At 59.1% G+C, this 27,853-nt stretch overlaps 2 protein-coding genes across 2 annotated transcripts in view; one reads left to right on the top strand and one right to left on the bottom strand.

The window, feature by feature from the left end:
- SHANK1 (SH3 and multiple ankyrin repeat domains 1) overlaps positions 1-12,797 on the bottom strand; it is a 41,989-nt gene extending 29,192 nt beyond the window's left edge. The window contains 11 exon segments of the mRNA XM_049621682.1: positions 1,270-1,463; positions 2,370-2,700; positions 2,936-3,002; positions 3,230-3,307; positions 7,438-7,554; positions 7,985-8,152; positions 9,985-10,136; positions 10,228-10,336; positions 11,405-11,476; positions 11,988-12,191; positions 12,395-12,797. Of these exon segments, the coding sequence (XP_049477639.1) occupies positions 1,270-1,463; positions 2,370-2,700; positions 2,936-3,002; positions 3,230-3,307; positions 7,438-7,554; positions 7,985-8,152; positions 9,985-10,136; positions 10,228-10,336; positions 11,405-11,476; positions 11,988-12,191; positions 12,395-12,649 (1,747 nt within the window). The 5' untranslated portion in view covers positions 12,650-12,797.
- Positions 12,798-19,086: 6,289 nt separating this feature from the next.
- CLEC11A (C-type lectin domain containing 11A) lies at positions 19,087-21,577 on the top strand. The gene is made up of 4 exons (XM_049621683.1): positions 19,087-19,526; positions 19,756-19,945; positions 20,257-20,448; positions 20,886-21,577. Exons 1-4 carry the CDS (start codon positions 19,380-19,382, stop codon positions 21,329-21,331), a joined length of 975 nt encoding a protein of 324 aa, XP_049477640.1. The 5' UTR covers positions 19,087-19,379; the 3' UTR covers positions 21,332-21,577.
- The last annotated feature ends 6,276 nt before the right edge of the window (positions 21,578-27,853 follow it).

Raw genomic sequence — 27,853 nt, 5'->3', positions numbered from 1 at the left:
CTCAGCGCATGTGCACTGAGGCCTCCTGTGTGCTGGGTCATCCAACTGGGTCCTGGCAACTCAAAGCTCAGTGACATGTGACCTTGCCTTCAGGCAAGGCAAGAGATGCTGCAAAACAGATACCGATACACAATCGACCTGATGCTCCGATCCCTGCACACCTTTCAAGTCCCCACTCGAACCCTGTCTCCCGTGGGAGGACCCCTCCCGCCCCAGCTTTCATGGGCAGCCGGGGTCTATCTGTCTGTCTGTCTGTCTCTCTCTCTCCTCTCTAAGCTCCTGCAGTGGGGACCCACTTAGCATAATGACAACTGGTGCTGACTATGTGCGAATCAGTGTCCTGGGTGCCTTAAGGGAACTGACTTTTTAAAATCCTCCCCAGGGTCCCCTTGCACGGATGAAGAAACTGAGGCCCAGAGCAGGCACTTGTCTGAGGGCGCCCAGCTGGAAAGCGGTGGTGGAGCCAAGATTTGAACTCAGGCAGCTTGGCCCTCCACCCGCTACACTACTCAGTTCCTCTGTAGCCTGGAGTCGGCAAAGGATCGCTCCCCCGCCTTGCATTAACCGCCGCGTCTGCTTGCTTCCTGTTTCCAAGCTTCATTCTATCCAAGAACACACGTCAACAGCCCTGAGAAGTCTGCATGTGAGGGCTGCTGGCACCATTTTCCAGAAGAAGACAGGAAAACCAAAGAGAGGCAAACCCCAGTAACAGCAGCCGCCGCTCAGGGAGCACCGGCCCCCCGCACGGGCCGGGCTTCGAACACCTGTCTCATTAGAGCCCCTTGAAGCGGGTCCCACCCTGGTTCTCGGAGGAGAGCACCTGGTGGGGGCAGGAGGTGCGGCCAAGGTGGCTTGGCCTCCACGCTTCACACCGGGTGGCAGGGAAGACCGTGGGCTCAGACCCCGGGGCAAGTCGCTGCCCCTGTGTGAGGCTCTGTCCCTTCAACTAGAAGATGGGCTCCTGACACGCTTCCAAAAGGCTGCTCCTGCGAGGGGAGCACTCCCACAGGGCCTGGCGTGGCGTCAGTGTCCCCCAAATGCTAGTTTCCACTCTTTTGCCTCGACACCTCCTCCCGAGGGACAGGATCGCTGCAGCTACCCATCATGCTCCTCCAGAGTGTAAGGGGTGTCTAGGGGCTCTCTGAGGTCTCCAGAGCATTGGAAATTCTAGGCCCTGGAGAACTGTTCGTGCTCGGCCTTCCCGTCCTTGAGGGGTTAGCTCACCTGCCGCCCCCCGCCCCCCAGCCTGGCCCGGCCCTGCCCTGTTACCTTTGATCTTCTCGCCCTTGCTCAGGGAGATCTCCCCCTCCGCTTGGGCCTGGTAGGACTTCACGGCCATGAAGGAGCGTCCGGGTACCGCCGAGTAGAGCTTCCTGCGCCTCCCGCGGCTGCCCAGGGAGCCCCCAGGGCCCCCTGAGCCCCCTGTGCCCCCTGCAGGCCCTTCCCTGGGCGTCCCGCTGGAGCTGCATACACAGAGGGTGTGAGAGGCAGGGGAGAGTGGAGGGAGGGGGAGCCTCTGGGAGAACAGGGGTCCATGGGGGTGGAGGATGGAGCATAGAGTGGGGGCGTGGGTTTCCCAGCTCTGGCATCCTTGGGGGAAGAGGGCATTTGGGGGCTCCCTCTGCCTGCCCACTGCTGCCCCCTGGGCCCCTCCTCTGCCTCCTCCTGGCTTCCGGCTCTGCCCCTCCCACGGTCCTGCACGCCGTGCCTGATTCAGCTTCCTGAAGCGGGGCTCTGAATGTGTCATCCCTCAGCTCGCTCACGAGCCTTCAGCGACTCCCAGCTTCCTCCTGGTGCGGGTCCAACTCTCTGCCCGCCGTGCGCAGCCCGCCATGATTTTTCGCTCTCCTGTGTCCTTGGGACACACTGGCCGGCCACATCCCCCTTGTCACCCTCCTCCAGCCAGCCTGGCCTCTCTACCCCGGAAAGTCCCCTGGCATCCTCCCCTCTACCCCGAGTGGCTCCTCTGCCCCCCCCCTCCCCTCCTCTGGCCCATCTCCAAGCTCAGACACCTTCCCCCAAGCCCCTTGCCCACCCCCACCCTGTGTGGCTTCTTCTCACCTTGCCCTGTCTGTCTGTCTGTCTGTCTGTCTTCAGGGGCTGGAACCAACATTCTATTGGGTTCCCTTCCCCCAGCCCCTGGCATTGAGCAGGTGCTTGGCTAAACTGTTCCATTTGGGGACAGGTGCAAGATTGTGGCTTCCTCCCCCTCCCTTCCTCAGGGGTCCGGAGAGGGATTTGGAGGCCTGAGGGCGGGACCGGGGACTTGGGTGGTTGGGGGGGCCAGCCTGGGTGAGGGGAAGTGTGGCTCCAAGGATGGGATCTGGTTGGGTTGGGGTCAGTGGGACCAGGGCTGAGCCTTCCCCTACCTGGGCCGTCCACGGGGCTGCCTCTTGGCCTCTTCAGGGTGCCTCCCACGGGATGGGGAGCGGGCCCGGGCGCCCCGGGGGCTGCTGGCACTTCGGAGGGTCCCACTGCTGAGCTTGGTGCTGGGGGCCGAGGGCTGCGACTGACCCTGGGGCCCTGAGGTAGGGCCGGGGGCCCCAGAGGACGAGGTCCCCGGGGCGGCAAACACCATCCAGTCAGGCAGGGCCATGCTGGTATCACTGTTGGCCCGAAGCAGTGCCGGGGGCACTGTCAGCCCTGCGCCTGGGGGTCCCCGTCGCCGGGCTGCGTACTTGGGGGACTCCTGGAAGGGCACTGAGAAGGCACAGTGGCAGGGGGCAGAAGGGGCAGGGGAGACAGGCAGGCGGAGGGGGTGTGCAGGCAAGGGATGATGGGGGAGAGGCATGAAGGGAGAAAGATGTAAGACTGGAGGTCTGGAATCGCCCCTCTCACTACTACTCAGACGCTCACAGTCTGCTGACCCCCCAGTCCCCCATGCACCCCCAAGTACGCTAGGTTCTCCCCTCAGCCCCACCTCCCTCTCGCTCACCCACATCCTGTTCTCGATGGTTTCGGATCAGCTCCCCCAGTTCAAAATTCCCAGCGATCACAGCCACCTGGAGGGAGGTGGGGTGGCCCAGGCAGAGGGCAGGAAGCACTGTGAGGTCCTCGGCCAGCTGCACACACACCCCCCCCCGCCCCTGCCCCTCTCAAACCTGGACCCCCGCAACTGCGCCCTCCGTCCTCTCCCGGACCGCCAGCCTCTCAGCCAGCACTCCTACCTGCCTGCCTTCCTCACCCCCTGTCTCCTCTGTGCCCCCCACCAGCCCTGACAGCTCCAGACCTGGAAGGGGGTCTGTCCATTGTTATTCTTCACATCCTTGTTAGCTCCTCGATAGAGGAGGATCCTAGCACAGGTCTCCTGTGGGCGACGGCCGGCCGGTGGCACGGGGTAGGGGGGAGAAAAAAAGAAAGAAAACCATTAAAGTCACCAGGAGCAGACGCAGGCACTGTGCTAAGAACTTCAGGAACAGCCTGATCTAAACCTGCCTTGCCCGGGACAGCAGTCACTTACTACCGGTGGCTCAAGAGCCCTTTAAATGTGTCCTGTCCAAGCTGAGATGAGCTGTGTCTGTAAAATACAACCCACACTGCAAGAACATAGCACGGGAAAAAAAATCCAAATGTCTCTAATACTTTTTCTATTGATTCCAAGTTGACACGGTAATATTTTGGACACCATGGGCCGAGTAAAATGGGCCACAAAAATCCACGTTACCTGTTGCCTTCCTGTCTTTTTTTTTTTTTTTTTATTTTTTTTTTTTTCCACTTTTTTTATTTTTTTTTGGGACAGAGAGAGACAGAGCATGAACGGGGGAGGGGCAGAGAGAGAGGGAGACACAGAATCGGAAACAGGCTCCAGGCTCCGAGCCATCAGCCCAGAGCCTGACGTGGGGCTCGAACTCACGGACCGCGAGATCGTGACCTGGCTGAAGTCGGACGCTTAACTGACTACGCCACCCAGGCGCCCCAGCCTTCCTGTCTTTTTTTTAATGCAGCTCCTGGGATACTTAAAATCACACACACACACACGACCCGTGTTGTTTTCTACCGGGTGGCGCTAATCTAAAGCCGGGTTTCTGGACCTCAGCGCTACTGACATTTAGGGCCAAAAAAAGAATCTTCGTAGTGGCGGCTGTCCTGTGCATCGTAGGACGTCTAGCGGCATCTCTGGGGTCTGTCGCTAGATGCCAGTAGCACTCTCCTCTCCGGCTGTGAAAACCAAGGAAGGCTGCACACATTGCTAAGTGACCCCTGGGGGACCGGGCTGTTCCAGTTGAGAGCCACCAATGTAAACCTCACGGAGGGCTTACTGTGCTGTGCGCCAGGTGCTCAGCATTTCCCCATTTTACAGACGAGGAAACTAAGGCATCAAAAGGAGCACAAGGTCACACAGCGGTTGACCATCAGTGGTTGGATCTGAACGAAGGTTTGACTCTGGAGTCTCTGCTCTTCTCACACACTCTGCTGGACTCAGAAGAAAGGGGACAACAGGGGCCAGGGCTGGGCAGTGGGGGTAGGAATGCCATCCACATACAGACCAATTCCCTACTGATGCCGACCATATCACACCCTGTCACGCTTCGGATCAGACCCAGTGCCCTGGCCATGGCCTAGAGGCTCCCCCTCCACCCGATCTGCCTGCCCTGGCACCCCCAGCCTCGCCAACTTCATCTTCTGCCACCTTTCTTCGCTCCCTATACTGCAGTCACACTGGCCTCCTTCTTCCTCTGACAGGCATGCTCCTGCCCCAGGGCCTTGGCACCTGCCGCTCTCACGGCTTGGAATTCTCTGCCCCTAGATTTCCACATGGCTCACTTTCTCGCTTCATTCAGGTTTTTGCTCAAATGCCACCTCTTCGGAGAGGGCTTCTCCTTCTACCTCGTCAAAAATAGCTGCCGATCACATTCCCTGTTTTATTTTGATTTATTCGTTTTTACTTATGTGATGCCCACTATAAGCCAGTATTAGCTCATTTTCTTCCTAACACGGTCTCCTTGAAATTACGTTTCTCTTTTACCTGTCTCCTTAGCATCTCTCCCCCACCATATGGTAAGTTCTATAGGTGCATGATTTTGTCCGTGGCACCCACCAGCTGGATTAGTGCCCGGCCCGCTGGAGCTGTTCAATCAACGACGGCTAAAGTCCTTCACCCTCTGTCTCGGCCTGAATGAACCCAACCTGGCCCCCAGCTCGACTCCTCTCTCCAGCTCCCCCAGATGCAACTCAACCAGCAAAGTTAGCTCAGGTAGTTTTCTGTGTGTGTGTGTGTGTGTGTGTCCAAGTGTGGACATGCTGGTCCCAACTAGACTGTTAATTTCCGCCACTGACATGTGTTTTCGAATGTCTGTCCGCCTCCACTGCCCCCTTGCCTAGCACGGGGCCACAGCACGCCCAGCAGCCCAACCAGCAATCCACCCTGCTCCTCAACGACCTCGATTTACTGGTGTCCTGGCGCTTATCTTACAGTCCCTCTGTCCCCTGCAATACTTACAGTATTGCCCTTCCTCCTTTACACATCTGCCTCTTTGCCACACGCGAAGTCCCCCGATCCGCCCCGGCCCAGGAGCCATGCCGTGTCTGATTCATCCCACGTCTGGACGCACAGTAGGGACTCAAGAGACGTGCACGGGACGTATGAGGATGAAGGGAGCCGAGTCATTCCAAATTCCTTTGTTCAAGTCATTCGTTCATTCACTGAGTCATTCAGTCTATCTCAGAGCCAACACCTGTTGAATATTCTGAGGGGGGCAGGGTGCTGTCTTGGGGCAGACTCAAGGTGGCCGGTTCACAATTCATTCATTCACTCACTCACTCATCCAACAAAGTCCCTACTATGTCCCGGGGCCTTGGGACACAGTGACTGAGCAGACTTAGCCCCTACCCTTGAGGAGCTTCCAGCCTAAACATGGACCTGACCTTCACCACCAGGGGACGGGGGACGGGCATGTCAGGAGGCCGGGGGAGGAGGGAGGGAGGAAATCTGTCAGACCCAGCTCTGGCCCTGGTGAAGCTTAAAGTCTGACAGGGAAGACAAGGGGAGAAAAGCAGACGAAGAACTCTGTCAAGCGCCGATTCATTAGGCATCTTGCCAAGAGCAAGCACAACATTCACCCACGTGATCCTTTGTACGGTAGGTGTTACCGACCCATTTCACAGGGAGGGAAACCTCAAGGAGGGAAAATTACTGGCTCATCCGACCCCCTGAGAGTAATTGTTCCCGCCCTATAATTCTTTACACTGAATCTTCCCCGTTCAAGTGAATGGTACGGTTTGTGTCTCCTGACTGGATCCTGACTGAGAGAGGTAATGACAATGGCGTTGCCTTCTGGGGACGAGCGCTTAACGTCCATGATGTCTCATCGCCTTCAATCAGCCGCCCTACCCCCATTTCAGGGAGAGGACGGAGCCTTGGAGAGGGCACGGCGCTTGTCAGGGGGACCCCGGTCTGCCCACGGGACATGCACATAAGCCGTGCCGTCAGGGAATCTGGGCTCAAGGCCGGTGTCAGGGAGCAGGAGAGACGGAACCACCAGGGAGGGGCAGTGACAGCACCGCGTTGGTCGGGTTTGACAAACACTGAGTTCTCTCCCGGCAGAGCAGACTGCTTGCTGCCACAAGGCGGCACGTGGCTACCTGCCACGTCCCCGGCACTGCAAGTTCTGATGCGGCAGAAGGGGCTGGCGCTGTCTTGGAAGGCTTCCTGGAGGAGGGGAAGAAGGGCTTGACAGACCAGCACCTGTGCGCCAAGCCCCGTCTTCCCAAGTCCCCGAGGCAACCCTCCGAGGGCAGGAAGCCCCTACAACAGGTGGAAAGACTGAGGGGGCTGACCCAAGATCACCGAGGGCGGGGGTCACAGCCGCAAGGGGGCAGGTACACGAGGCCCCTCCCGGCCCTTTACTGCTCACCTCCACTCGTGGCTCCTGAGGTGGGGACTGTCCACCCGGCCCCGAATTGCTACAACCCGCAACATGCTCTCGTCCCCCTCAGAGCTGTGGTCTGGCCCTTCCTCTGTCCCCTGCGGTGGCCCCCGCACGCACTGCACACAGTAGGTGCCTCCTGATGCTCTCTCCCCTCCACCTGTGCCCACCGCCGAGAATACCCTTTCTCGCCTTCCTACTTGGCTCACTCCCGCTTCTCTTAGCACAGGTGGCACATTTTCCAGAGAGCCACCTCCACCCCAGGCCCAAGGCCGAGCCCAGATCTGGCCTCCCCCGGGGACCTGCATTCCCTGGGACCTCCCTCTGAACACTCTGGATTGTGACAGGAACGTCTGTCTCACTCACTGCTTGGTCCTCAGCATCCCGCTCTGGGCCTGACATGGGGAAGGTGCTCAGCAAGTATCTGCTGAGCGAATGAATGAATGGATGAGTGAATGAATGGATGAATGGATGGATGGACGGATGGATGAATTAATGAAATAGTGAAGGGACAGAGGGCAGGGAGGCTAGAGTCAGGAGGAGGGCCTGGGCGGGCTCTGCCAGAGCAGACCTTATTGTAGAGGGCGCAGATGTGCAAGGCCGTGTTCCCCGAGGCATTCTGGGCTCCCGGCTCAGCCCCATAGAAGAGCAGGTGTTCCAGGTGCTGAGAGTGGCCTCGCTGGCAGGCCTGGGGAGGACAGGAAACCCAGGAGGCCGGATCAGACTCTCCCAACCATGGCCCTGTCTAGATCCTGAGTCCAGGAAACCCCTCTCCTTTCCTCCTCTGTTTCCGCCCAGGGACCCTGGCCATCAACTTCATGAGTCATTCCAAGACCCAGGCGTCTGGATAGGCTCCTTGAGAGGCTCAAGAGACCACCCCCCACCCATGCCAGAGATCAAGATGTCCAATCCTGAGCCCATGCCCTCTTAGGGCCCTGGTGCTGACTCCCTCACCTTTTTCTCTTTGGGGCCCATGCTACTCCCACCCCCATACTCTATGAGGACCCCAGCATCTAGATCCCCAGCATCTGGATCCCCTTTGCACCAGACCCGATCAGGGCCCAGGTGCCCCCCTCCATGCACACACCGCGAACCCCTCCTGGCCGAGTCTGGAGCACCTGGTGAATCTCCTGCCAGCCGTTCTCATCAGCTATGCCCAGCTGGGCCCTGTTGTACAGGAGCAGCTCGCAGCAGCGGGGGTCGCCCCCCACCATAGCCGTATGGAACAGAGGGGTCAGGCCTCGGCGGTCCTTGTAGTTGGGGGAGCCCCCAAGGTCCAGGAGTGCCTGAAGAGAGAGACCAGACAGAAAATGGTCACATTAGCAGTACTGGTTTGTTCTGAAGGGCCAGTCGGGCAGGGAGTCACGGGTGACCCACACTGGCCAAGGTGGTTTGGGAGTCTGCACGAATGCCCTTGTCTGACCTTGAGCCTGGCCCTTCCCCTCTCAGGGCCTCTCCCACGAAGGGAACAATGAAGGGGCTGGGAAGATGCCTCCAGAGGACCTTCCCACTCTGACGTCCTGCCCAACCTTCCCCCCCCCCCCCTCGCCGAGGCTGGCTTTGGATGAGCCACTGAAGGAGTCTGGTGCCTCAGTGCATCACAGCAGCCAGATGGTTGGGGGGCCACCTGAGAGAACAGAGTCTGGACGCAGGAGGACCCCTGGCTAAGCAGGAGGTGTTGTTAGGATCAGGATCCCCGAGAGTGGGACGCAGAGGGAGACCTGGGAAAAAGGGTTAGCTGGGACCAAGGTGAGCTGCGCCAGCCATGCTGGGGCGGCAGTGGGGGTGGGGGTGGGGTGTGTCTCACTCGAGTAACAGCTCCGGGCACAGCGGCCGGTGGAGCTGAGCATCTTTAGAGGGAGGTGTTGGCAGCAGCCCTGTGAAGAGCCCACAGCCGCGCTGTCCACCAGAACCTCTGCGGTGACGGAAGCGATCTACGGCCCCATGTGGGCTCCCGAGCGCTCGAGCGTGCTACGGCGCCCGGGGAACAGACACGTTCGCCCTAGCTCATTGTAGTTCATTGAAATCCGAACGGCCCCCGTGTGGCTAGTGGCTACTGGGTTGGACAGCACGGGTCTGGAGGCCGGGGGTGCGGGGTGAGAGCAGGAGCTGTCTTGGGGGGAAGGGAGTGCACTGGGGGTACATATAGAGGGTTTGTCATTCCAGGGGCATAAAGCCAGATCTTTGTGGCTGGTGTCCGCATTTAGGCGCTTCAAGAAAGAGCTGGAAAAGGGAAGGGAGGGTCCATTAAACTGGAGCATCTGTGAGTTAGGGTGTTTCTCAACAGCGATGTGTCTTTGCGGGGGGGCGGTCTATCCTGACCTGTGTATGAAGAGGGAATCACGTGCCATCGGGCGGCGGTGGGGTGGGGGAGGAGAGAGGGAGAGGAGTTTAAAATAAGACCATGTAAGCCCCCTCCATGTATGTATCTTGCGGGCATACGGTGCGTCTGGGAAAGTGCATTTTAGTTACTGAACAGGGCGAGAGGCTGTGTTTGCAGGGTGTGTGTTGAGGGGTCTGTGTCTGGAGCTCACTCTGTATTTTAAGGAGCAGAGGAGGGTCTACACTTTGGGGAGACTGAGGCAGGGCTGGTGGTGAGCTGGATCAGAGGGTACAAGAAGGTCTGGGTGTCGGGAGAGTATAGGTATTATGATCCACTGGGGCCCTTCCAGGGGAAAGGTCCGTGTGACAATCAGCTGTAGGGTGGGCATCCCCGGGGGGTCACCAGAGGGTCTCGGGTTCCACTGGAGGAGTGACAACGGGCGGGGGCGGGGGGGGGGGACTGTGTGTTTGTCAGTCTATGGAAAGGGGCTTTGTATTTGAGACACGAAGAGAGACTATTTTTAACAAATCTAAAGACCTGAGGTTCGAGAAAGAACAAATGGAAAAGGGAGAGGAGTCTGAGGAAAGAGCAGAAGTGGCACCCCCACGGGGACGGGGACGCGGCAGGGGACATCCAGGAGGCGGGATGAGAAGCAAAGTGGAGGTCAGGTGGCTTCGTGGGGTCAAGGCAGATGAAGGGGAGGAGGGGACGGGTCTGGGCAATTAGCTCACTGGCTTCAGCGTACTGGGGGAGACACCGAGTCTGGGGGCGGGTCCCCGGGGTCTGGCACCTCACCGTGAGAGCCAGGCAGTGACGGGCACACGCGGCCTTGTGCAGCGCGGTCATGCCATCCCGGGCCCGGAAGTCGATGTGGGCCCCTCCCAGGCACAGGGTTCGAATCACCTCTACGGAGCCTTCGGTCTGGGCTGCCAGCGTCAGGGGGGTCTCTGAGGGGCAGAAAAGGCCAGTCACGCGCAGCCCTTATGCCTCGTTTCTCGGCTCCCCACCTCTTCCAAAGCCCCTGGTTCTCCTCCTTACCTCCCGAATCCGAGTCGTGATAATTGGGGTCCAGCCCCTTGTCCAGCAGCCTTGCCACCTTGTCAGACGTCCCGAGCTGCACGTATTCCAGGAACTTCTTCAACCCCGTCTGAGCCATGGACAAGAGAGAGAAGACAGGCCAGTCAGGGAGCAAGGGGAGAAAAGCTGGGGTCTTGAGCAGCGCTGTCCAGTGGAAATACACAGCGAGCCGCGTGTGGCACTGAAAAGTCTCTAGTAGCCACCTTTAAAAAAAAAAAAAAGCAAGGGGCACCATTGGTCGCACGGAAATTCGTTTTGACGACGTATCTCTTTAACCTAACACATCCGCAATAGTACCGTATCGACAGGTAATCCATAGGCAGTGTTTTAACGAGACGTTTTACGTTTTTGGGGGGGAACTGAGTCTTCGAAATCCGGTGTGCATTTCACACTCGCAGCGAGGCTCAGTTTGGGCCTGCGACACCGCGTGTGTTCAGGAGCCGTGTATGGCCGGTGGCTCCGGGAGTGGATGGCGCAGGTCTGGAGGGATGGAATATTTGGGGGGCGACAGAGACAAATGCATGGTGGGGGAGGGGTGGGGGGGAGGAGGGGACAGGGAGGCTTTTTTCCCAAGCGTCAAGAATCCTTCACTTCACCTCGGACTAAAGCAGCTCCCCCCGCCCCGCTTCCTCCCAGTTCTTAGGGGACCGGGGGAGGCACAGGGGACATATGGTCAGAGTCCTGGAGGGCAAGATAGCCAGATGTGGCTGGGGGCGGGGGACATCCCCGGATCTGGGAGAGGTTTAGGCTACGGAATTGGGGGAGCCGTGGGCTGTGTATGAAACAGCACTGAGGCAGAGGGACACTGGGTGTCAGAGTTCAGGCCAGAGGGTGGGGGGCAGGCAGGTGCCCTGCGTGGATACGGGGGACCCAGAAGACGAGAAGGGAGCATCTCAGGATGAAGAAAGCGGGAGCCAGGGGCCTGGGCGGGGGAATGCAGGCCAGAGAGGGGATAACACGGTTGGCATCTGGGGCCGTCCCCAACGCCACACAGCATCTCAAGTTACTGGGGGACCCTGGCAGAGGAACAGAAGGGGATCAGGGAGTGTTGGAGGGCTGTTGGACAGAGGTGAGAGAGACAGTGGGAAAGGCTCCAGGTCTCTGTGGGGGGGGCTGCTGTGGGGTAGGGTTCTCTCACCTTCGTGTGCAATTTAGCCAGCTGCTTCTCATCCAGGTTGGTCTGTTTGTAAACCCGGGTCTTGTATCGGAACTGTGGCCAGGGGTGTATGGGGGGAGAGACACAGAGACTCAGAATCAGGGGCCTGGGGAGGAGGCTGGGCTCCTTCTGAGCCGGGGCCGGGGAGGGGGGACGGAGGGGGAGGTGGTCAGCTCAGGGTCAAGGTGGAAAAGGCCCTGGAGCCTTGGCTGGGCAGGCAGAGGAGTGCGGGGCTGCTGTGGAGTATGTGGACCGCAACCCCTAACGTGAAGGAGTAGGGAGCCTGGACCCCACACAGAATGTTCTAGAACACCTACTGTAACTGTGAATCCTTTCCCACTTTGAAAGGTGAGGAGGAGTCTGGGGCAGGCAAGGGACTTGCCCAAGGCCACTCTGTTGGTCAGAGGCAGAACGGATCGTCATTTGAACCCAGGCCTCTCTGACTCTAATGCTTAAGGGATCTGGAAGAGCCCACTGGGTTTCCCCTTGCCAGGGCCTGACTGGGAGAAAAATGGGGCATGCCTTCTCTCCCCTGCGGCCAGGCTGGGAAGGCTGTGGGCCTCACCTCCAGGTAGGGCACCCCCTTCTCAAAAGACTGGGGGTACTCTCGAAGCAGCCGCTCCTCCTCCAGAAAGTTGGCATCGCGGCCGGAGGTGGCCGGCTGGAACAGACCGTAGTTGAGCACATCCTGCAGGCTCTCGCTCAGGGCGCAGAGCACCTGTTGCTTGGCTGTCCAGATGGTGGCATCAGGGTTGAAGCGGAGACATTTCTGGTTGAGGAGGTGACAGGGAAGAGCCTGAGGTGGCTTGGAAAGGGCCTGGGGGTGATTCTGGGGACAGGAGGGGCAGCTGGGGGAAGCATGTCGGGGACCTGGAGATGGGGCCCAAGTGGGAGGACACCCAGCACCGGCAGCCTCGTCGTGTGGGCTTGGGGCCCTGTCCCCCGCCGGCCAGCAGGCAGTCAGTCACTCACTGTCTGGTGCAGGTCCGGGATGCCAATCCTGAAGACCATCATGCTGAAGTGGGCGTCGTCCGGGACAGACATGGAGCGGCCCTGGAGGCCTCGGGTGGAGGCCAGACTACCAGGTGCCCCGCTGCCCTGGCCCCGGGTCCCCCGGGGGCCTCTGCTGGGCCCGTCTGGGGAGCTGTCGGACTCTGAGCCCCCCTCGGGACACTCGCTGGCACTGTGGCGTTCCTCGTCCTCGCTTGACGCGGGGCTGTGGGTCATCGTGGGGCCACGGGGCGACAGGGGACAGCAGCATCACAGGCGGCTGCCGGGGCCAAGGGTGGCTGTCAGATGAGGGACCCGGGACCCCTCGGAGGCCACAGGCACCCTCACGGACAAGTGGTCTAGGGCAGCCGCCCCACATGCCCCAGGTCGGCAGGAAGGAGGCTGGACACACCCCCAGATACTCCAGCTGCCTCTGCTCACACACACGCCCATCGCTGCCATGCTTCCAGCGCGTCTCCTTCCCTGCCCTTGGCCCTGCTCGCAGCCCCCCACCCCTCCTGCGCCCCACTTTGCCGCTGACCCAGCATGGCAGTGTCCCAGAAACCGCAGAATCACCGCGGGAGCTACTGGCCCACTTTGGCAGGCCACGGAAAATGCAGCTAAAATTAGCTGAGGACAGACAGGTGGACGACCCACCGGCATCCTACCCTCCTGGCCCCAGCCTGGCCCCTCACCCGAGGCCCTCCCGTCCTCCTCCTCCTCCTGGCCAGCTGGCGGAGGGGGCTGGGGAGAGGCTGAGATGTAGTAATGGGGGGACGGAGGTGCCGAGAGCCTGGGGCGGCAGAAGTGGGAGCCGCGTGTTGCTTGGGAGTGGTGCCCGGCAGCGGGTGGAACCGGTGACTTCACCGAAGTGTGGCTGACAGCGTGTGCAGGGGACTGCTGGGAATCGGTGTCCCAGGGGAGCAGGGGTGCTAAGATGGGGGTGTCATGGGGCAGAGTATCATTCGTGGCGTGCCCCCAAGGGAGCCACGAGGGGTGGTCTAGGCAGGTTGTTGGGGGCATCTCGAGACGGGGGTGGGTGGGTGCGGAGACTGGCCTGGGAGGGCTGTCTGGAGACCGTAGTGCGGTGGACTGGGTCAGCTTAGGGTGGCTGAGGATAACCTGTGGGCACATTTGAGGACTGGCACTACAGGACAGGTGGCTGGACATTGCCCAGTACAGGTGGATCCACTCTGAGGGAGACTGGGGGTTGGGGGGGGTGCTGGGAGGGAGGCTAAGAAGTGGGGTGCCGGTCTGGGGGACTGGGGTAGGAGGTCATCTCCAGATCCCCACTGTTCTCTCCTGAGGTGGCCTTAGAAGCCTGGGTCCCAAATGGGGTCCGCCTCCCTCATCTCCCTGTCTCCCACCCCAGCACCGGAAACCAGAATGTCTGGTCTGGTCCCTCCCCCCCACACCAGGCCCAGCTCCTGCACCGTTGCCATGGAGATGGGAAGCAGTGGAGGGTACTGCTGACTTTGGGGGAGTGGGGATGGGCTGGGGGGGTTGGGGGCGGGAAGACAAAATGAGTGTTCGGGGAGGACAGTTCCAAGAGCTGTGGGTGAGCGAGCAGCCTAACCACCAGCCGGCCGACCCCTCCCCCATGCGTGGCCCGGCTGCGAAGCCCCCTCCCTCTCCAGGTACCCAGCGGAACTGCCCCACCTTGGCCTTGCGGAGCCCCCCCTCCCTGCCTGGTCTCCTACCCGCCGGACTCCACCTCCCACCTCCGGGCCTGGAGCCCAATGCCACTCCCCCTCGGCTGACCCTGGCTGACCCCGGCTTCAACCGGGCACTAATGGTGTGGCCAGTGGGATGAAAGCAAAGCTGGCCCCGGCCACCCCCCACCCCCACCCCCGCCGTGCGGCTGCCCCCAACCCCCCAGACCGGCTCCGGCCCCTCCCCCTCAGGCCCGAGGGAGGGAGCGGGCACACTCCGCCGGGGCGGCATGAATCAAACGCTCCGCGGCTAAGAATAGCTGGCACGCAGCTGGTACTGAGACGGGCTGAGGAATCGGCGGGGGGGGGGGGTGGAGAAGGGGAGAGAGGGGGTGCCCTGGAGGGTGCGGGGGGACAGGGGGCGGCTGGCGTGGCCGAGAGCGGGGCCCGGGAGAATGAATGGAGGCGGAGAGAGGCGGGGAAAGGCGGGGAGAGGAGCCGGGGCTGGGGCCGAGAAACTGGTGGGGGAGAGCCCTGGGCCGGGGAGAGGGGGCGGGGGCACCCGGGAGCGGGACTCGGAGGCGGGAGCCGAGGGGGCGCGCCGGCCGGTGGAGAAGGGAGCGGAGACGGGTGGGGATGGGGGGGAGCTTGCGAAGGGGGGGGGAAGGGATCGGAGGAGCCTAGAAGGTGAAGCCCGAGCTAGAGGGGGTCGAAGGGGGCGGAGGAGGCCAAGGCCCAGACCCTCGACGGAGGGGCGGGGGACCAGGGTGACCTGGGGGAGGGGCCTCGCGCGGTGGGTCTACGGAAGGGGTCTAGGGGCCCCGGTAGGCCGGGGTGGGCGAGGCGGGGGAGTGGCCGGGCAGGGCCAGGAGGTGGGTACCGCGACCGAGCCCTTGGCCTGGGAGCGCGGGGAAGCGGGTTTGGGCTGGGGCCGGGGGGGGGGGGGGGGGGGGGGGGGGTCTGCGGGGGGGGGCTGGGGGGCGCATCCTCCTAAGTCTGCTATCTGGGACGGGGCACCGGGGACCTGGGCGTAACCCAATTTGGCGTCTCCCGGGGCAACGCTCCCCACCTTACCCCCACCCCTCACCGCACACCCGGGCCCGGAGCCCGACGCCCGGCCAAGGACGTCCGGGGCGCCCCCGCCCCCTTCCGCAGCCCCGGCCCCGGCCCCGGCCCCGGCCCCGGCCCCGCAGCTCCCCCCAAACCCCGGGTTCTCGACCCCTTACCTGCCTGGCGGGGCTGCTGAGTCCCGGTCGGCGGCGCCCGCGGCCCCTCCCCCCTCCCCCCACCCCCCACCCCCCCGGAGACGGGGGACCCTCAGGCCATGCCCCACCGCCCCGGAGGGCGAGCGGGCCGGGGAGGGGGCGGGCGGGGGCCGGGGGGGAGGGCGGGGGGGCCGAGGACCTCACCCCCCCCGCGGGCCGGGCCTGGCCATCCGCAGAGCGCCCCCCCTTCTGCCGCGGCCGCCGCGCCCCTCGGAGCTAGCCCGCCCCCGGCTCGGTCCGGCCGGCTCCGGGCGCCGCGTCTCCGCCTGTTCTTCCTCCTCCTCTTCCTCAGGCCGCCGCCGCCGCCGCCCGCTCCGCGCCTCCTCTGCCTCCCTTCTCGCTCTCTCGCTCTCACCGTCTCTCCCTCACCCTGTCTCTCTCTCTCCCTCCCTCCCTCTCTCCTTCCCTCCCCTCCCTCCGCCCTCTCCCCTCCCTCCGGAGCCGGTGGAGGAGACATCGCCCCTCCCCGCGCCCCCAAACCTCGCCCATCCCCCCCCCTCGCCGGCTCCACCCCCTCCCCCTGCCCTCCCCCACCACTCCCCGTCGCCACCAGCTAGCCCAAGCCGGCTCTACCCCTGCTTGCCCCCCTACCCGGACCTTGCGGCCCCGCCCCCCTAAGGGTTCGCTCCACACACACACCCCAGGACCGCCCCTTCCCAGAGCGTCTCCCACCCCCTCTACACACAGTAGGACGTGATAAATATTTGTTGCTAGACTCTGCTCCTCCAAATTGGATGGTGAGAGCTATAGATTGCCGTCCTGTCCCTCCAAACACACACACACACACACACGCACACGCACACACACAAACATCTTCCCCCAAGGCACAGGTGCATAGAGTCACTAGCTGGCCCTGCACGTGCAGACGTTACCCATGCACACACTGTCCTGGGCGTGCATGACCTAACCTCCCTGTGGGTACATCACCACAAACACACTGCACTACAACACGTACATGTCACACGCGCATGCCAGAGCATACATGCCGCACAGCATTTACCCACCCCTCCCCCAACAAGGGCACGCACCCAGGTGTGCATGCTCAGATCTCCAGCTCACACGAAACCCAGAAACGGAGACGCACAACCACGTGTGCCTGCGGCTCCACCACACTCACCCACCTCTGAATTCATCACACAGGTGTGCACACACCCATTTGGATGCACAACACCGTGCCCTGCCTCCCCTCCATAGTTATTGCTGACGTTTCTTGAGCACTTCCTGTGTGCCAGTCTCTGCTCTGGATTTACTCATCCACTTCTCACACCAATCCTATGGGCTATGCACTTGGACCATCCCCGTTCTCAGAGGGGGAAACTGGGGCACAGAGAGGCAAAGTCTCTTGGCGCCCAAGGTCACCCAGCTACAAAGAGGTGGCAGCAAGGATCAGGGACAGGTAGGCTGGTTCGGTCTTTATGCCACTGTTGTTCACCACTAGGCACGCCACGGTTGTGTATTCGCCTTCATTATACACAGACATGCCCAAAGTCTCCTTGCAGCTCAGGTCTCTGGTGCCTGGGACATACCACAGACACAGGGCAGGTCCCTTGGGGTGAGAGTGTCCCCATAGCCCAGGCTCCCACCCTTCTTCCAGCTCCGCCAGGGCTGCCAGCTGGGGCTCAGACACCTGCAGAGGGTGGTTCTAAGAAGCCTCTGGATGCATCTCCAGCTGTGGGCTCCAGGGTACCAGGGTAGGAGCCAGCCCAGCCCCAGGAGGCCCCGCTCTGGATGCATACCCACCAGCCCAGGTGGTGAGCATCTGGGCCCAGGGAGAGAACAGCTGCCCATGTTGGCAGCAGCAGCGAGAGAGGCTGTGTACCCCTCTACGGTTTACAAGGCCTTTCCTGGCTTGTGCATTATCTCTCGAGGCCTTTAGCTGCTAGTGAGGGTTCCCCAGGCCCCTAATGGGCACCTGAGAGGCCCAGACTCTGAGGTGGTGAGCAGCCTGCCCGATGTCACATTGCCCTCTGCTTTCTTGGATTTCTTGGATTTCCCAGGACCCTCCTGGGGCTCCCAGCAGCTGAGGGCAGATGCCCGGCCCTTGCGTAGAGCCAGAAGCCTTAGCTAGCAGCTGCCATGCTGGTGACCTCCAGCAGGTTGCCCCATCCCTTCTCGGAGCCTCAGTTTCCTCCCTTGAAGAGCGGGCCCTGCCATCCCTGGCTGCTGAGCTCCACATTCTCGCTGGCACAACAAGCCAGGCCCAGGCTGGGAAAGCCCTGAATGACTCACTGGTCTGGCACAGAGTGGGCACGGCATGGCCTCCTGTTTCCCGTGCCTCTCCAGCTTCTCTCCCACTGCCCTCATCACCACCCTGGCTATCACCCCTCAGTGCCCCCGTGCACCTGCCTCAGGGAACTCGGGGTGCCCCCAAAACAGTGGTCAAGCCTTCAGTCTTCTGGCTAACCCGCTACCCTGCCAGGAATGGCTGTTTCTGTCCTCGCTAAGCAGACTGATTGAGCACCTACTATGTGCTATCTCCAGGGATACAGCAATGAATACGTACCTACACTGCCTTTGCTGGCAGGAGACAGGCAACAGACAAGAAAACAAACAACAGGAGATGGTCTTGATTATACCAAGAAGATAAAAAATGGGGTGTTAATTTGTGGAAGTGCAGCTTCTTTAGATAGGATAGTCAGGGAAGGCCTCAGATGAGCTGAGACCTCAGCAGGGAGAAGGAGCTGGGAGAGAACATGAGAGCGTCTAGAAGGAAAAGGCCAGTGTAAAAGCTCTGAGGGAGGAAGGAGCTTGGCATTCAGGAGATAGTGAAGAGGCCAGTGTGGCTGGATCCCCTAGGGGGTCCAGGGGGAGTGGGGGTGATGAGCTTACAGAGGTGTAAAGGGCCCATCCTTCCCAGCACCCCCCCCCCCACACACACACACACAAGGCTGGGCAGGCCAGGCTCTTGCTGAGGACCGGGTTTGGCTTCCCTCCTGCATATGATGGGAAGCTGGGGGAGCAGGGGAGTGGGGAGTGACGTGATCTGATTTACGGTTTGGAAGCATGGCTCTGGCTGCGGCAAGCGGCGTGGATTGGAGGGGCTCGGGAGAAGGGAGGTGGAGAGTCAGGAGGAGGCCACTGCAGTGGTCCAGGCGGGAGAAGAGGCACTGGGCTGAATGCTCAGAGCTCCAGAGCCCAGCCTGCGTCTGTCTACTCCACCTCCTGGAGAAAGCTTCCTTCACCACCCCCACCCCCACCCTTCCGCCTCCCTTCTGCCCCAACCCCCCACCTTGTGGGAAGGTCTGCACGTCTGGGAGCAGCTGGAGTCCCCAGCATCGCCCCACCCCAGGCCTGGCCTGCAGGACGCTTCCAGGAAAGTACAGCAAACGAATCCCAAAGCCCCACCCACTAGAGTTGCATACACAGCCTACATGCACGCTCTTCACCTGTGTCCCTGCAGACAGGCACACACACTCATTTTCAGGTTGGGGCAAGGGCTCCCAGCCAGAATGGGAGATCTGAGGGCAGGAGGCGCCCTAGAGCCTGAGAACTGTGGGAAAGCCTCCTCTGGCAGAGTGTGTGGGCAATGGTGGCCACAGAGTAATAAAAACCTTATGGAGACCCTGCAGTCTCCTTGCTCCCAAGGAGTGGCCAGGGGGAGGAGTGGGGAGCAGGGCCAAGCCCCAACAACCCCCTGAGGGGGTTCCTCGGCAGAGGCTGTGTCCCCAGGAGCCCTTGGAGAGCCAGCTCTATTCTCTTCTGGCCATCTGAGCTTTTGGCCATGGTGGAAGGAAAGAGCAGGGCGGAAGTGAGCTCTGGAAAGTGGGAAGAGGGGGGTATGTGGAGAGACCCAAGGCGGGATCCAGGCTTTGGAACGTTGGAGGTTTCCGGCCACAGAGGCAGGGCCTCGGGGGAGCCAAGAGAGGCGGGGAGAGACACACACAGAGGAGCAGAGACCAACGGACAGAAGAACAGACGGGCGGGCTGACAGAGACAAGAGCTGGGAGAGGGACCAGGGACTAGTGATCTGCACACACTCCAGTCCCAAGAGACATCCCCCCTCCCCAGAGACAACCCTTTGCGGCCTTGGGTGCTGCGGAGCCCAGCCTGATGCAGGCAGCCTGGCTGCTCGGGGCCCTGGTGGTCCCTCAGCTCCTGGGCATCAGCCATGGGGCTCGGGGAGCAGACAGGGAGTGGGAGGGGGGCTGGGGAGGCGCCCAGGAGGAGGAGCGGGAGAGGGAGGCCCTGATGCTGAAGGTGAGTTGCTTAGGACTCTGCTGGGGAACTGTGGGTGTGGGAGGGAGTGTATTCCAGGGTTAGGGAAATGGGCCAGGGAGAGAGATGGGGCAGGCTCAAAGGATGGGGATGATGGGTTCAGACAAGGGACTCAGGGGCAGAGAGCCAGCTTACTGCTGCAAAGGGGTGGCTGGAGTGTGTGGGCAGTGAGAATAGAGCTGGGCTGGTAACCATCCCTCCCCTGCCTCAGCATTTGCAGGAGGCCCTGGGGCTGCCCGCTGGGAGGGGGGACGAAAATCCTGAGGGAACCCCAGAAGGCAAAGGGACCTGGGGCACCGAGGAGGACGGTCAGGGGGAGGAGGAGGAGGAGGAAACAACGACAAACCCCACCACAGGCCCTAGCCCCTCTCCCACCCCTGAGGACACCATCACGTATATCCGTGAGTAATCATTAGCTCCATCCTGCCCCCAGGCCTCCGTGGTCATTTTCTCAAAAATGAACGGTCCCTTCAAGGCCCGGCACCTTTCAATTGCCCACCACCCCGCCGGTGCCCGTCCCCCCACGTCCCTGGGAGTTCCGGGTGTCCTGCCTTGCCTCCCAAGAGCCCAGGCCCACCGGCCCCTACATTCCAGGAATCCCGAGTACCCCCTACCCCAACTCTGTCCCCTGAAGCCCTAGTTCCCCCTGGTCCTTTGGTCCCTCAGCTCCGCCCCTCGGGCCCCGTCCAGCGTGTGCCCTGTCTGTCCGCAGTGGGCCGCCTGGCCGGCCTGGACGCAGGCCTGCACCAGCTGCACGTCCGTCTGCACGCGTTGGACACCCGCATGGTCGAGTTGACTAGGGGGCTGCGGCAGCTGCGGGAGGCGGCGGGCGACACCCGCGACGCCGTGCAAGCCCTGCAGGAGGCGCAGAGCCGCGCGGAGCGCGAGCATGGCCGCTTAGAGGGTGAGTCCGCACCGTGCGGGGCGGGGAAAGTGGAACGATGCGGGTCAAGTGGAGGACTGGTGGGAGGAGGGGGCCCGGAAACGTCTGAGGAGACGTGAGGACCTAAGGTATCCGGGGCGAGCGGGTTCCTAGAGACTTGGAGGTCACTTGTTGGCTTCTGCGGAGCTTAGAGTAGCGGGGAGAGCGAATGCGGAGAGCTGGCGCGCAGAGGGGGAGGTACGCTCCTTACCGCGCGGTGAAGCGTACCAGTCTCGGGCCGCGCCACGCCCCCTACAGACAGATTCCAAAAGTCTGGCCCCACCCCGAGCCGTCCTAACTCTCCGCCTCCTTACTCCCCGCGGTTCTGACCCCGCCTCCTCCCGGCCCGGCCCCCGAGGCTCTAACCCCGCCTTCTCCCCGCCTCCGGAGCCCCTGACCCCGCCCCGTTCCCCCCTCAGGCTGCCTAAAGGGGCTGCGCCTCGGCCACAAGTGCTTCCTGCTCTCGCGCGACTTCGAGGCGCAGGCGGCGGCGCAGGCGCGCTGCGCGGCGCGGGGCGGGAGCCTGGCACAGCCGGCAGATCGCCAGCAGATGGAAGCGCTCACCCGCTACTTGCGCGCGACGCTTGCTCCCTACAACTGGCCGGTGTGGCTGGGCGTGCACGACCGGCGCGCCGAGGGACTCTACCTCTTCGAGAACGGCCAGCGCGTGTCCTTCTTCGCCTGGCACCGCGCGCCCAGTCCGGAGCCCGGCGCCGGGCCCAGCACCGCGCCGCACCCGCTCAGCCCCAACCAGCCCAACGGCGGCACGCTCGAGAACTGCGTGGCGCAGGCCTCGGATGACGGCTCCTGGTGGGACCACGACTGCGAACGCCGCCTCTACTACGTCTGCGAGTACCCCTTCTAGCGGGGCCGGTCCTCGCCTCTCCGGTCCATCCCACCACTCGCCCTTTGGCTGGGCCGTTCATCCTTCTAGAACGCCCTTCCCTCCCTCTCTCCCTGCCCGTGGATGGAAGCGTGTTCCCCCTGGCTGGGCGATCCCGGGGGGGCCTTCCGCGGGGCCGAGAGCCCTGACTTTCCTGTGTCTTTTTGGGGGAGCGGCGGGCACCAGGCTAAGTCCGGCGCCAATAAAAACGTGTGGAATCTGACTTGAGCGGGCAGTGGAGGCACTTTTGGTCTTTAGCTCGTCGAGGGGCAAGCTTGGCAGGGCAAGACCCTGGCCTTTGGATGCCTGTCCCGTTCTGCTTTTACAGGTATTATTTGATCCCCAGAACCAGAATGATGGAGAACACATGTACATATGTGCTCACATCATCCGCTCCTGCACACGCAGCTGATGCCTCCACCCCCATCGGGTCCCACTCACAGCCTTTGGGACAACAGGGCCTGTCAATCATTGTCCAGGCCTTGGCCTTGGCCGTGGTCAAAGAGAGCTGGGAAATACAAAGGAGCTAAAGGTTCTGATGAGTCCTGCAGGAAAGAGCCCATTTAATTTTGTTTCAGTAGTGTATCTCAAACTTGTTCCACCAGATGGAAGGTTCCTTAGCATCCTGTACTGTCAGGCCCTGCCCCACTCCCTGCCCCTTCCCCCAGCCCCAGGGGCAAGTGTTTAGAGGCAAACTTAGGAACCTATGCAGCCTGGAAACTGAGGCTCCCTCCCAATGTTTCCTTGCCTACTCCCTGCCTATGTGGCCATAAGCCAGTCTCTTCTCTCTGAGCCTCAGTTTCCTCACCCATTGAACATGGGTACAATCATCTCTACCTTGTATTAGCCCTTGGGAAGTTCAGGTGAGCCCAGGAAAGTGAGCATTTGAAAAATGGTTGAATGTGCATCACGTGGTCCCTTTGCGCCCCCCCGCCCCCCTTTCATACCTTTGTTCCGGGAGTCAGAACACTCGGGAGTGGGCCAGCTTGGGCATTGGCATTGAGGACAGCACTCTTTGAAGGCAGAGCCCTTGTTTTGGAGCCCCCCAGTGTCTTTCCCCCAACACTGGCAACATGGCCCTGACCCCAACATCATCATGGAGCCCAGGAACTGAACTGTGACGCTGTTTGTCCTTCTGCCCTTCCCTCTCCTTCAGCCGTGGTACCACCAGCCTAAAATGTCACCATTGGATCCACCAGTGGGAGGAATGAGCCACCCCGGTCATTTCTCAGCCCCACAGCCCCTGTAGGAGTAACAGAATGGAGGGTGGTAGCAAGCTTGGGGGAAGGAGGCCCTGGTCAGGAAGGCTTCCATCAGAGGACCAAAAACGTTGCTCAGGATTCTTACCCCGGTGGACTTGTTTACTGGGGTCGGGGAGGGGTGGCAGGATGTCTTATAGGCAACCAGAGGGCACATTAGGCAGACATTGATGGGTATCTGCTGTTTCCTGGAAGGGGGCCACTATTACAGACCTCATAACATTCTGGAAAGTAAGTGGGTGGGACAGATCAATGGTTACCTGTCTGGATTCTGGAACCATATATCTCGGGTTCTAATCCTATTTGGGTACTTACCTACCAGGCAACTAAAGGGAGACACAACCTCGCTGTGCCTCGGTGTCCCCATCTGTACTTGGGGGGGGGAGGGTAATAATATCTACCTCCTAAAATAGTGCTGAACACAAAGGCGTCCTTGCAACATCAGATCTGACTCTCACATGGCAATTTGAACCTCACCTTCACCTCTGCATCCTCTCTCTGGACACTGTTTTTGCATATGTACAGGTTCTTTGAAGAACTGGCTAATGTATCACCCTGAACAACCTGCTTCCCCCTTCCCCCAGGGTTAGGTGCCCCTTGTGATTTTCCATAACCGCTGAGTTCTCTTCTGACCCAAGCCCTGATCAGCCAGACCGGGGAGTCTTGCTGGTCAGAGCTGGGTGTGACCAACTCTGTGCCCCCAGCATCCCCTGGCACAGGGAAGCCCTTTGCAGGAAGGGAAATGTCTCTGTGGAGCCATGTTGGGGACCCTGAGACGAATCCAATCTCCGCTTCTCTTCCCGGCCTTCCCCAGGCCAGGTCAGGAGCCTCCCCTGGGCTCCCACAGAGTCTGGGGCTTTCCTCATCACACCGTGCATTACTCTCTGTGCCACTGTCTCGTCGCTGTCATACTAAGCCCAGGGACGTAGTCTTGTGCGCCCACACAGAGGTCAAAGGTGGAGGGCATTTTTCAAGGACTGTTTAAGCATCAGATCAGCTCGCCTGTACGCTGCATTCTGGGCTGATTCCTGACTCAGGTCTGTTTATGGGAACCTTGCCCTCCCTCGCCCACCTCTGCGGAGAAGCCCTCCCAGGCCTGCCAAGGGGCCAGCGTTTGCCAGTGCCCCGTCCCTGGCTCTCTGCGGAGCACCTGCGGTTTGAGAGCTCAGAGCCGCGGAGTAGAGAAGGCCTCAGCAGCTGCCTGGGATCGATGCGTGAAGAGTTTCCGGGGAAGTGGCGGAGGAAGGGCTCACGGCCTGGGATGACCCAACCGGTGGAAGAAGCGGGTCGATCACCGGTTTGCCAAGACTACAAATCCCAGGAGGCCGAGCGGCAGGCCCTCTACCTTCTCCTCAGAACCACGTTTCCCAGCAGCCACCGGGAACCCCATGCCATCCTCTCGAAAGCCCCGCCCTTTCCTCCCACGTGAGGCTCGCTTATATTTCCCAGAAAGCAGGACGACCACGCCCTTCGCAAGAAGGTCAGAGCTTGGCAGTCTCGGATCAGAGCCGACACCCCCTTCTCCCCACCCGCCGGGCCTCGCCCCAAGGTGTTTTGGGAAATGTAGTCCCACATCAAAAGGAAGAAAAACCCGAAGCCACCGTCTGACATTCACTGAGGCTTAGACTGTAACCAGTGCTCAGATCGGTCCAAGAGTTTTTAAAAATACCGCTGAATCTCCACGGATGATTGGAAATTGATAAGAAGCATTTTTTTTTTAAACATAAGTGCATAGAAAGTATCAGAATGCATAGAAAATGGTAAATATTTCTCAAAATTTGAGTGTCTTGACTATGTACTACTGAATTACAATATAAAATACAATATAAAAATCCTTCCTTGGCCTGGAAAAAAATTGCTAAATACTGGTCCATACTAATTTAGTTTCTCCAAAAACAGGAAGAAAAAAAAAAAAAAAACACCCTTTTTATTAGGAAGTAATCTCTAGCTTACAGATAACCTGCACAAATACAAATAGTATTTACCCAGATTTCTCTATTGTTAACAGTTTCCTCCATTGCTTTGGCTTTATCAGTATTTATCTATGTATCCATCCATGCATTCATCACCCACCCATCCTAACCCAATTACCAGGAACAAATCAAAGTCAGGGTTACTGACCTATTGCAGGGAAGGCCACATCCCACAGGAGAAGCTCTGATCAACTTATTGGATCCGGGGGAAGAGAAGAATTCGGGTGAAATTTAAGTGGAACTGTGTTTGCTTCAGAGCAAAGCAGGGATGTGTATAAATGAGTCAACAGTTATGGACTGCAAAGTGGACTAAGGATCTTGTTTCCTTGGAAACTACAAAGTTATATACGTGGCATGCTATGTCCAGAAACTCTATATAAAGCTCTACATCAGGGCTGGAAATTGGGGCTTCTTGTCTCTGTCAAAGTGACTTAGATCTTCCAGGAAGAATAAGATAAGTTTCATCTTTCTGGATATACTTTCTAATTTTTTTAAATGTTTATTTAATTTTGAGAGACGGGGGCGGGGAGGGGGAGGAGCAGAGAGAGAGGGAGACACAGCATCTGAAGCAGGCTCCAGGCTCTGAGCTGTCAGCAGAGCCTGACATGGGCCTCGAACTCACGAACTATGAGATCATGACCTGACCTGAGGTCAGATGCTTAACCGACTGAGTCACCCAGTCGCCCCAATCCTTCTGGATATACTTTCAAACAGCAAAATTACTAAAAGCCTATGATTTTAAAGAACAAACTTTCTCAGGGAGTAAGACAGCAGAGTCGCTCACAAAGGGGGTGGTTAGGACACTTTACAGCTGCAGCATATCTCTGGGAGAAATGCTTCCTGTTAACTTTGCAGCTGGCCTTATCTGTATGCACAGATAGATGGTGGACAGAGTTCTACAGTCCTCACTAGTTTTTGTTCTGAAGCATTTAAGTGTTAGTTACGCACATCGTTGCCCTTTACCCCTGATTACTTTGATGTGTATGTCCTTAGAGATGCTCTCTTACTTATCCACCGTAATCAACCTCAAGAGATGTAACATTTACTTAATACTTTTAATCTAATCTCCTTGTGATATTTCCATTTCATCAGTTGGTCCAAATGCTGACTTTCATAGCACTTTCCCCTTATGGTTCAGGATCCAGTCTGGGGTCAGGTACTGCATTTTGTTGTCACGTATCCTTGAATCTGGACCATTTCCATATTTATGATATTGACATTTTGGAAAAACAACGCCCGCCATTTTTTTTTTTTTTAAAACAGAAGTTCCTCGCTTGAGTTTGCCTGATGTTCCCTTATGATGATTAGATTCAGGTCTGGGGCGCCTGACTGGCTCAGTCAGTGGACTGTGCAGCTCTTGATCTTGGGGTTGTGAATGTGAGCCCCACATTAGGTGTAGAGATTACTTAAAATTAAAGGAAAAAAATCTTAAAAAATATTCAGGTTATACATTCTCCACCAGAATATATGAGGTGAGGTGTGTCCCTGTTCGGGTCCATTGCAGAAAGCATGCAGAGCATAGAATAACTTATTTTATTATTATTATTATTATTTTGTAATGTTTATTTATTTTTGAGAGAATGAGAGAGAGAGAGAGAGACAGGGACAGAGAGAGAGACAGAGCTCGAACAGGGAGGGGCAGAGAGAGAGGGAGACCCAGAATCCAAAATATGCTCCAGGCTCTGAGCTGTCAGCAGAGAGCCCATTGCAGGGCTCAAGCTCATGAAAACCATGAGACCATGACCTGGGCTGAAACCAAGAGTCAGACGCTTATCCGACTGAACCAACCAGGTGCCCCTAGATTTTTTTAAAATTTTTTTAAATGTTTATTTATTTTTGAGAGATAGAGACACAGAGCACAAGTGGGGGAGGGGCAGAAAGAGAGGGAGACAGAGTGTGAGTGGGGGAGGGGCAGAGAGAGAAGGGGAGACACAGAATCCAAGCAGGCTCCAGGCTCTGAGCCATCAGCACAGAGCCCCATGCAGGGCTCGAATTCACAAAACGTGAGATCATGACCTGAGCTGAATTCGGATGCTTATCGGACTGAGCCATCCAGACGCCCTAGAATGACTTCTTCTAAGTCATGTTTCTGGCCTCAGTGGTTCACTTGGAATACGACTGCCTCCTGGCTTCTACAGTCTTTTCTGTGGTAGCCCCATGTCTTCTTTCATTCCTTTGAACAACCTCTCCTCTCTTGCAGCCCCAAGCTACCACCTCTTCCTAAAATGCAGCAAAGTGCTTCTTTTCAAAGCATAGGGGATTATCCGAGCCAGGCCAGTTGGCTGTGTGAGCTCGGGTTTTGGAAATTCCTGCAGGAGGCAAGTAACCTTGCCTTCTCCTTGTCTGTTAACACCGATTCCAAACACAACTGGACCTGGGGGTCTGACCCTGAGCAGTGATAGCTCCTGGCAGCCTTCCGGGCAGGAAGCCTTAACTGGGGTGGTTTTGGAAGATAGAGGTGGCAGGAAGTGGAACACCAGCTCTGCCTTAAAAATAATCTTTTGGGGGCATCTGGGTGGCTCAGTCGGTTGGGCGTCCGACTTCGGCTCAGGTCACGATCTTGCGGTCCATGAGTTCGAGCCCCACGTCGGGCTCTGTGTTGACTGCTCAGAGCCTGGAGCCTGTTTGAGATTCTGTGTCTCCCTCTCTCTCTCTGACCCTCCCCCGTTCATGCTCTGTCTCTCTCTGTCTCAAGAATAAATAAACGTTAAAATAATAATAATAATAAACTTTGGGGGGGGGGGGTGGTGGCCTGGATGGCTCAGTCAGTTGAGCATCCGACTCTTGATTTCTGCTCAGGTCATGATCTCATGTTGGTAGGATCGAGCCCGGAGTCAGGCTCCGAGCTGAGCATGGAGCCTGCTTAGGATTCTCTCTCTCCCTCTCCCTTTGCCCCTCTCCCCCACTTTCTCTCCCTCTCTCTCTAAAATAAAATAAAATAAAATAAAATAAAATAAAATAAAATAGGGATTCCTGGGTGACTCAGTCAGTTAGGTGGCCGACTTCAGTTCAGGTCACGATCTCATGGCTCTTGAGCTCAAGCCCCACCTTGAGCCCTGGCCTGACAGCCTGGAACCTACTTGGGATTCTGTCTCTCTCTGTCTCTGTCTTTCTCTGCCCCTCCCCCACTTATGCTTCTTTCTCTCAAAATGAATAAACATTTTTTTAAAAAGTCTTTCTTTTTCTAAGAGCAATTTTAGGTTGACAGGAAGTTGAGAGGAAGGTACAGAGATTTCCCATATGCCCCCCCCCACCAACGGTAATCTCCTCCA

This window comes from Panthera uncia (genome assembly GCF_023721935.1).
Source record: "Panthera uncia isolate 11264 chromosome E2 unlocalized genomic scaffold, Puncia_PCG_1.0 HiC_scaffold_19, whole genome shotgun sequence".
In the NCBI taxonomy this organism is placed as follows: domain Eukaryota; kingdom Metazoa; phylum Chordata; class Mammalia; order Carnivora; family Felidae; genus Panthera; species Panthera uncia.
Note: the sequence above shows the minus strand (reverse complement) of the source record. Positions and strands in the feature narration are given on the sequence as shown.

What these genes read in the sequence shown, in the direction of transcription:
- CLEC11A (XM_049621683.1), top strand. Translation starts at nt 19,380, where the DNA reads ATGCAGGCAGCCTGGCTGCTCGGGGCCCTGGTGGTCCCTCAGCTCCTG. An exon ending in GGACACCATCACGTATATCC is followed by an intron (nt 19,946 to 20,256) that starts GTGAGTAATCAT and finishes GTCTGTCCGCAG; the next exon opens with TGGGCCGCCTGGCCGGCCTG. An exon ending in CGAGCATGGCCGCTTAGAGG is followed by an intron (nt 20,449 to 20,885) that starts GTGAGTCCGCAC and finishes TTCCCCCCTCAG; the next exon opens with GCTGCCTAAAGGGGCTGCGC.